The 10,121-nt window shown below is 36.7% G+C and overlaps 1 protein-coding gene across 1 annotated transcript in view; it reads left to right on the top strand.

Moving 5' to 3' along the window:
- The first annotated feature begins 221 nt into the window (after positions 1-221).
- The window catches only part of LOC145674876 (CD63 antigen-like), a 31,014-nt gene continuing 21,114 nt past the window's right edge, over positions 222-10,121 (top strand). The window contains exon 1 of the mRNA XM_081745118.1: positions 222-644. Coding sequence (XP_081601244.1) covers positions 582-644 — 63 coding nt within the window. The 5' untranslated portion in view covers positions 222-581. The remainder of the gene's footprint in view (positions 645-10,121) is intronic.

Here is a 10,121-nt window from a genome sequence, read left to right as displayed (position 1 = left end):
TGAGCGCAGAGTGTATTAGCTGATCACGAAAAGAAAAGAAAAAGAGAAAAAAATTGGTAATCTTGTTTATCATAAGTGGGCGGTCATTCATTTAAATTACGTATGCTTTCTCAGAACCTTGGAGCGCAAATTCACTTTCACGTGACAGATTAGAAGCTACAGTCATCCTCATTCCACACACCTATAAATGATTCGACACTGTGACGTAACAAGTTAATTCCTTGCTTTCACTACGTTAAAAAGAAATCCATTATTTGTTATAATCTTTGAAGGCATATAAAGAAATAGTTACAGTAAATAGGACATCTTTATTGTGCTACTTCAACCATTAAATCAATAACAAATTTTATAATACATGCGCGGCGTAATACATGAGACATTCGAAACTACTTAATCTCATTTTATCCGTAGTGCGGCGCTGTAAGCAGTAGGTAGAGGAAAACATAGCTTAGGACGCATAGAACGAAAGAATCGAATGTAGACAGTTGTTTGTAGATAAACAGTTAACAACGCTTGATAAGTGCAGTGAATTCTGTTGTGTGTCTGTGAACGTGTAGTGAAATCAAATTTAGTGTTCAAAAATGGTGTCTGGTGGAATGAATTGTGTCAAATACCTGCTGTTCTTCTTCAATTTAATTTTTGCGGTGAGTATTTCTGTTACAGATGGTGACAAGTGACAACTTATCACAAAAATACTGTCATCACGTAACTAAATGCAAAAGTATTACCGAATATGATTGTGTAATCATGGTGGGTTTACATTTAAAATATTTTCATCTCCATGAATTAAATTTACAGTAGTAATTAAAATTTACGATAAATAGTGTTACTAAGAGATGCTTCCTACCATTAACCCAGATTTCCAGAATGTACAATAATTAATTTGTAATTGTAGTTCTGGGTGAATTTAAAGTATTCTTCGTTCACCCAATGAAAACCATGAATAGTTATAGCACTGAATAGCCCGCAATATTGTGTAACTTTCCTTTGCAGTATCAGAACCTGGAATTTGAACTGTCACGTACAGAATAGCAAAAGTATCACATTTTCTACGAAAACAGATATATCATAGTGCGGTTCGCTAAAAATATTAGATCTTTATCATGCAGAATACTAATTATTATAATGGGAAACTTCCCATAGGTGTAGCGTGCGGACAGTTACCACCCAAACGCAACAGGCAAGTAGGAGGACCGAAATGTTATATATAAAAAAATAAATAAATAAATCCATTAACATTTGCTATATTAATATAGTTTAAAAATCCGTATACTGTACAACTACGTTAAATCAGGTCTTCTGCGATTCGAGGTCACCTGATATTGCCGTAATTTATGACTTGAATAAGGAATTATTTTAAATCCTATGATACTGATTTTATGTCAGGAAACTAACCTGTGTATTATCGCAAGAATCTCATAGGAGCTCAGGTACCAGATGGGATTGAGTTCCGAAAACAGTAATTTAATGAATCTCATGGAAAACAGTAAAAATGCAACTACGAAGCTTGCCTAATTTGACCTAATATTCATAAGGATAAGGGTACCAGTGCAGCTTATCGCTGAGAAACAAGTATGCATGCGGTTGGAAGAACCTTAATTTTTGAAGATTTGGGGTGACCTTTACAGTGTCGCTTCCAGTTGGTATCTTCGCACATACATAGGAAATTATATTTGATTAATTTAACCAAAATTGATCCAAACGTCACTAACCCAACCGTACCCTACTTTGCTATCCCCTTTTAAAGCGGTCGTACTTATTGATGCGCAGTTGGAGCGTATATTGTAAAGTGTATCCGAACGCCGGATGAAGCGTAATATTTAGCTACGTAAAATAATATTGGTGGATTAGGTATTGATTCAACTTGTAATTGTCATGGAATATTTCGTTCAGTTTCATTTTACTATACGGATCCATAGTATAGGTGGTAGTACTAGGAACGGATTAGAAGCCGCGCAGGAGTTGGTTAAGTCTTGTTCTCGACATGAAAGGAGCAAATTAAAAACTTGCCCAATTTTTTCTGTACATTGTACAATCTATGTATGTGTGTAGTAAAACTGCACCAAACATTTTAATTGAGTTTCGGTAATAGTGTCAGTATACTTAGTTTGCAGCCGATATACAATTTCGAAGCTCTTCAGTACGCATTGTTAGGCCTATATGTGTGATTAAGATTACGTAAGAGTGGAGGAATTTGTATGCGTATGAACTTGGTTTGAAATGAATAGAGCGCTTGGTATAGCCGGACTATCTATCTGTTGATCACAAGATTGCGTGTTGGATTCGGATTGGGTCAGACACGGATGTCACGTATATTATCCGTTCATTATTAATATTATTATTCTTATCGCCGCATTCTTTAGCTTCAAGGATAAATCTGTGGGGCGTAAAAGGTAAATATACAAATAAATTAGTAAGTGGGTATGAAAATCGCCGCTCCAACCTAGCATTTGGGAAACATTTGATACCGTATATATATATATATCCACTAGTATTTACGGAAACAGGCTTGTATTTCGATTTTCGTATGCGTTCGTTCCTACTCGGATTTAATGGTGGGAAGGGGGCCGCGGTGGCTGAGTGGTAGTGTTCACCTCTGGTGCTTGGGGTCCCGGGTTCGATCCCAGTCCCCGCCAAGTGAACTTTGTGGTGGACAAACACCGTGTGTGTGGGTTTCCTCGGGTTATCCCGTTTCCTCCCACTTTGTTCATTCCACCATTTCAATCATTAGTCCGGCTCCATCATCCATTTCATCATCACCGGCTCCTTTAGCCTAGCCGGCATAACTGTGGGACGTAAAACTAAGATTTCATTTCATTTTAATGACGGGAAAATGATTTTATGTTATGAAATTTCGAGTAACGTAGCTTACTTGCATTTTACGCATATTAACGTGATATCGTTTTCTCATGTAATTATGAATTTTCTAGTTTTACGACCCACAGTACCTTTAACCCAGAAGAGACGAATGGTTAATGGAAGTGAAATTATTGATAGAATGAAAATGTGGGAGAACTCCGAGAATTCCTGTTTTGTCTACCACAGACTCGCGTAGCCAAAGATCGAACAAGGGAGTTCTCGAACGAAGGTTTAGTGCTGTGCCCTCCTGCTTCTCACTGTAACATTTTCTCCTACTAGTATTTGGGATAATACTTTTCTTTTTATTTCGATTACAGAGATTGTTCCGATTCGAATGGGAAAATAACCCCTCACCGCGCTGGTCTAGTGGTTAGGCAGTGAGCCTTCGGTGCACGTGATCCCGGGTTCGATCCGAATGGGAGATCACAAAAAAAATGTTAATTTCACAATCACTTAATTTGCTAATCATTCGTCTCCTTTAGCCTAAGGAACATAACCGTTGGTCATTAAACTAAAAGTTATTTCATTTGGGATGGGATTTTTTAAAAATATTATAATTATTAGTGACCGGATTTACATGCATATACGGAGGTAGAGTTGTAGAACACGTGTCTTCCTTCTCATTTAGCTATAATAAAGACAGAAACCAACGTGCCCTCCGGGCTCTAACCCGCCTTCACTCGCTACCGCTCGCTCGGTAATACTATGTGAATTAAATATTAAATTTTGGTACAGAAAGGAACCAACCTAGCTACTAACTTACATGCGAGGACCTGTGTTCTAGAACGTAAATTGCTTCTTTCTTATGAAGTATAAATATAGAACACAGTGTTACCGTAGTGTTCATTGTATTTGAGTGTGTTAACTAAATTGAAAACGTATTAATATTTGATCATTTTTGTTTTAAGTTCCAAAGTTGGTTGTTCGTTTCTAGCGAAATTTTAAAAGTTTACTGGGAAGAAATGGATATGTTGCTCATTTGTGTGCTGGATGAAATGTAAGGAGAGCGAAAGTTGTGTTTTTATTTATTTATTTATTGTAAGCGGTTATAAACATGGAGCTGTTTGGTAAGTGGAGGAGACTACTTCGCGCAAGGTTACCGCTCGGTTGGATTGTGGGGAAAGTAAAGAGCAATGGTATTCTGAAAATGGCTGCAGGTATATAGAGACGATCCAGTTGGTGCCCTTAACGCAGAGACGAAGTGACACACTATTCATTTTAACGAATGGGTCAAAATTCCCGAACTCAACCGTACTCTATCCTACTTACCCGTACCTTATTCTATTATATCGTACCCTACTCTCTTATACCCTTTTAAAGCGGTCGTAAAAATTGATCATTTTTAAATTTTCGTAGCTATGGTTATTTTGTCGAAAACCACCGGACGACCAAGTTCGGATTTTTTTTTTTTTTTTTTCAACTCAGCCCGTAATAATCTGCAAATAATAAAGTGAACGGTAAACAAAGCTATTTTTATATCTTAGGAAGGTGGCCTTTTGTAGCGGAACCTCATGATTAGCATCCGAAAGACAAGTAGAGCGCTTGATAGAAATTTCTCTTCCGTAAATTATAATGTAGTTGGAAATTGCAACCAGTGGCGGAGATAAATACAAAAATTTTGATCATTATTCACGAAGGGGCTGATATTCGTGGAAGTTGCTGGACTTCAAATTTAGGGAGCTGAGAAACGCGGGCACCGTTCTGATGGGCGGAATGATATTTCACGTAAAAGTTTTGACGATGAATCATTCTATATCTTTGTTTGCAAGGTGATATGTTTGTCGTCTTTGAAAGCTGTTCATTTAGTGGATATTTCGATTCAATTTAGTTTTCCGTCTTATTTATTTAATGCATGCCGTGTTACGAGGGAATATAAGAATGGGTATATTTTTATCAAGTTACATCTAGACGAAATAATTTTAAAAATTAGTACTAAAGGAAAAGCTGGGCAAGGTGGCGTGCTTGTGTAATCCAGCTGTTTTGAAGACTAGGTGGTATGATGGGAAACTGCTTATACTGCTAGGCCCGCTAATAGTAGATTCCATCCGTCATAACTTTGTGTCAGCAAATTCAGCTTGTTTTGTGTGGTCGCTATATTTTCCCCTGAGTTTTTCTTTGCTTTAAATGCCCTCAAATCCTTCTTCCGCAGTTCGGGTTTGTAGATAGGGTTGATTTTTTTTTTTTTTTTTTTTTACTAACCAGGTTTTCTTTCTTTTTCGAAAGAGACTTAAAATGTCACTTTGATTGCACCTCGTTTGTTTCGCTGTCACACTGCAAGATTTTGAGTCCTGTACTTCTGTTTACAACTCATTGAAATGTAGATCTTTAAGTAATTTAAAAATTGACATAGATTTTTCGGTACTTTTCAACATATATATACACCCTTATATATATATATATATATATATATATATATATATATATATATATATATATATATATATATATATATATATATATATATATATATATATATATATATATATATATATATATATATATATATATATACAGGGTGTAACGTAAATGCATAGCCAAAAGCGACGAGATGATTGCGGACATCCAAATAAGCAAAAATGTTCCTATAAACATGGGTCCGATGCTGATACGTTTCCGAGATACAGGGTGTTACACTGTCGAGTCCCTCCAATGACTCACTGTGGGAAAGTGAATGGAAGTGTTCAATATTACAGGAAAAGTACAATCAAGTGGAATTATGCCTGGGCAAATACATTTACACCAACATAGAGAATGAAATTAATGAACATTTGACGTTGTTTGGGATGTCAGTGTTGGTACAGAGTGTTATGTTTTCAAATAGCACTAGACGCCATTATGCGAAGTGAAATGAAGTGTATGAAATTTGTTGCATAATTTTAAATTTAATATTATTAATAAGCATTCACTAAACTGTAATAATTATTTTTAAATTATAATAGTATAGGCCTATATGTTTATTCTGAAATATCAATTGATAGATTTAAAAGATATAAGGAAATACTTTTCGTAGTGTGTCTTCATTTGGACAAAATTTGAATCATAAAAGGAAAAGTAAGCTCATGTCAGTGTTAGATGTCCGTCGGTTTGCTTTCTAAAACTTTTATAGTCTTGATCTAATTTTCAATAATTTATTATAAATGCAGAATTTCATTCCGAAGTCTCATTGTTGCTTACTTTAATTTAATGATATGAAAGAAAGACAAAAAGTTATCTTCGTTATGAGAAGTCCTAGATTCAATCCCAGGGTAAAGCTATCGAGCAAGGGATTTCTACAGTGCCAACGAGCGAATGATGGAAATGAATTATGAGATCTTTAACGTCCGACGATTATGCCGGCTAAGCTAAAGAACGCTGTGATGACGAGAAATCAATGAAATGCTGGGATGATTAAAGTGGGAGAAAACGTGAGAACCCCGAGTAAACCCACCCTCACGGTGTTTGTCCACCACAAAGTTCACTTGGCGCGAGCTGGAATCGAACCAGGAACCCCACACAACAGAGCTCTACGAAGCAAATAATGGGGTGGTACCTGTAAATTGGTTCAGAGCGATATTTTCATAATAGTGTACATCGAGCGGTTTGAAGTATGAAGCAGAACGAACTCCGCGGTTCGATTCCGATGGTTACCAACAATAGTGGGGATGAAAATGAAGAGTGTTAGGAAGTTGTAGAAGCAAACAAAAATAGGTTTTGCTACTTATTTCGCAGTCGAGGTAACCCTTGTTCGAATCCGCTGGCAAGCCATCTGCGTTTTTTTCTCAGGTTCACCAGCAGAATACCGCGATGCCACTATTAAATATAGGCCCTAATAGTTTTCCTCCAGTGTTACCGTATTCATTTTAGTTAATTATTTTGTTGTAAGCTGGCTTCGGGAGCTTGTTACACAATAAATATTCCTGATCTTGCTCATGCAGGCATAGACCTTAATTTTTAGAGTCCTAATCCTGAAATGACAAGTGCTTGTCACATTCCATTCACTCTCCCTTATCGGGCCGCGGTAGCTCATTGGTAGAGAGTTCTCCCGTGGAGTCTCTCATTCGATTCCAGCTCGGGCCAAGTGGGATTTGTGGTGGACAATCGCAGTGTGCGTGGGTTTTCTCGAGGTTCTTCCGTTTCGTCTCACTATCTTCATTTCTCATTATCACTGTCTCCTCTAGCCTACACAGTATAACCGAGTGACGTAGAACTAAAAGTTTTCATTTTTATTTATGTATCCGTATCTTTTATCCCCCTCTTAAAAGAAAAAAAAGTTAAAAGTAGACAACCGTGTATGTAGGTCAGACATCCGTAACATTGTTAAAATATGGAATCTCATTTAAATTCGCACATATATTACAATGTAGCACTGGGAAGTGTTCTGTATTTTAGGATAAATGGTATGTGTAAACGTGCCGATTTTCCCGTGATTCACAAGGCAAAAATAGCATGTTACGGAATGGGTTGTGGAAGAAACATTTCAGGACGTGATGACATCCTATGAGGCATTTATGACTTAGCGTTAGTGATTGTAAAATTTACAACTATTCTTAAAGAAAATAGAAGCGAGTGAAGAATGATGGCCCTATCTGAGCACAAGATTTATTTTCTTTGAAGTAAGAGACAGAATTTATTCAAATTTACTATATGTATGCGTATCGCAATTTATTGTTGTATAAGCGACTCGGCAGTTTTTTTTTTTTTTTTTTTCTCACCGATTTCTTCATTACACAGCCGTCTCATCTAGCTCGCGTTGTGTGAAACAAAAGTAAATGTATGGTTGCGGCTTCTCTACGACGTATGTATGACGACGTACCTATATATCTAGACTTCATACAAACGGCCATATTTACTACCTAAAATTATCTCGTATAAGTTCGCTATATGGCAACGTCGTAGCCTGGAGACATTAGCATTGCTCTATCAATCATTAACATCGATTTTTACTTTAATAGGTGGTGCTAGTGTCAACGTCTATACATTTCAATTGCCATCTGGAGATAATCGATGTAACTATTTGATGGGTTGGTGAATCTAGTCTGTTCTTTATCTGCTACGTCGCCACATAGTACAATTCGCGTCTCCAGGCTACGATCGGTGAGGTATACAGTTTAACTTTATTTTGGCTTCTAGAATAGTGCTTTGTATTTAATGCGGACATATTACACGTTTTCAAAAGTAAGTATGGCTATTAGGACAAGCCTTGTAAATATGTACTTGTGCTGCTGAATACGGACGTCCGGTAACCCTACCCAATGCAGTACAATACTTTACACCAAGGTTTCTTAAACTATGTGGCTCTCGAAATCTACCCTTTCGGGCCGCTTACATTGAACGTTAGTATGGAAAATACAGACAAAATATCACGCACTGTAATTAAGAATTTCGAACAGTTTGAAAATCACTTACAGTAAGCAAGGGTCTTTCTCTCACAGGACTGACCTTCTCCACTCTTTTGCGTAATAAAAAAATGAAATTGTGCATTTTCTTGTATTAGTACCAATGTGAATTAGAGGGAATTTCATTAATACTATCTTTTGAAGATAAAAAATGTACTGATCGTGGGAAGGCCAATTGGATTGGATACATTTTGCGAAGTAATGTTTTTCATACTGCCATGGAAAGGAAGATGCAAGGAAAGCGAGGAGTAGGAAAAGGAAGATCACAACTGATCAAAGATTTGAAAAATTGAAGAAAATATTGAGTTAAAAGAGGAAACGAAAGATAGAGAAAAATGATTTTTAAAAAATCCAGACCCAAGTTTCAAAAAATAAATGCTAATTAGTCCCAGGACCTGCTTAATAATAACTAGTATATGCTGAAAAGGAGTTAACACATGTGAAATTTGCTTTCGAGTGGGAAAAAGGATGTGGTTTGTAGAAAATTCTGACTAATAATAGTGCTTCTTGAGAAACGTTCAAGAAACTCTCCTCTACTACACGAAACATAAATCTTTACTCGGGGGAAATGACTCAGAGATAAAGCGCTCTTGTCTTGTGCAAGGGATCTATGCTGGATCCCAGCAAGGTTGTACCCAAAGGGTTTTTTTTTTTTTGTTAGTGTTCTCCCACCTTTTCATTCCATGATTATTTACTTCCATCAATCATCCGTCTCCTTTTGCCTAGAGAGCACAACCATTGAACGCAAAACTAGAAATTTCATTCCATTTGGGGCTTTTCTCCTTAAGCTTCATAGACTATTAACTTCCATTTCAAAACTTCACTAATTTTGTGATGGAGCTACTTAAAAACGTAATCAGCTGTTCTACTTTCTCTCTCTCCTTCAATTTCCAAGTTTGACATAGTTTCTTCCTTTCAATTACAGTTTTCTTTTTCGTTTCTTTTTAATCTTTGTTGTCATGCCACATTCCTCAAGAGGTTTTCCTTGAAGAGAAAAAAAATTCTGCTTCGGATTGTGCTAAAAGAGACACATCACCTACATAGTTAATACACCTGATCCTTTTACAATATACCTTTTTCCCTCTGTGAATGCTACTATACTACGTAGGCTGTTGAATAATGTTGGAAGGAGGTAACTTTTCTTTAAATTTACATTTTAATGTCAGTTATTCTGTTATGTTCTGAAATGAGTAATATTCCGAGAAAGCCCGCGACACAAACTTACTTAATCGGGGATCAAACCAGGGACCTCAAGAACCAGATGTAAGCGTTGTACCATTGAGACACCGTGCCCCCTTTCTTCTGTTTTGATTCAACCCGTAGATTCGTATGTATATCCACACATTTGTTTACGAGCTACAATTTTTGTAATCCCAACCCAATTTTAGCTTCCACATGTATTTATGCATATATGCGGGTCGCTTACCGTCACAGTCTCTGCCTTGCATCCTAGACATAGGAATTGTAGGCAAGATACATTGAAGATGGGACCACGGAAATCCCGAAACATTATGGTACTGATATCCGAGATGCAAGTTGGGAGCGATTTTTGCTAATCCTAAATCTGCATCCAATAGCTTCCATATGTAAATAAGTAGTACCAAGTAGGTTCTCAATTGTCGTGTCGATTAGGAATTGACGAAGACCAGTTTTTTTTATTTAATAATAAAAAAATCGTTTAAAACTTTTAAAAAAATATACATGTATAAAGTTTTTTTTTGAAAAGCTTATTTCAGTATTACTAAATATCGATTTCTGTGCGCATCACTAGTGTCGGTGCACGTCGATTGCCATCAAGTTTTCCTCAACAGTTACCCGTATATTTACTGGCCAGACCCATCGCTGTGTGGCTTCGATGATGTCATAGTGCAACCAGGACAGTGACAG

Source organism: Thermobia domestica, chromosome 18, assembly GCF_964235325.1.
Source record: "Thermobia domestica chromosome 18, izTheDome1.hap1.1, whole genome shotgun sequence".
NCBI classification, from domain to species: domain Eukaryota; kingdom Metazoa; phylum Arthropoda; class Insecta; order Zygentoma; family Lepismatidae; genus Thermobia; species Thermobia domestica.
The sequence above is the reverse complement of the archived record's forward strand: the minus strand, read 5'-3'. Positions and strand labels throughout refer to the sequence as shown.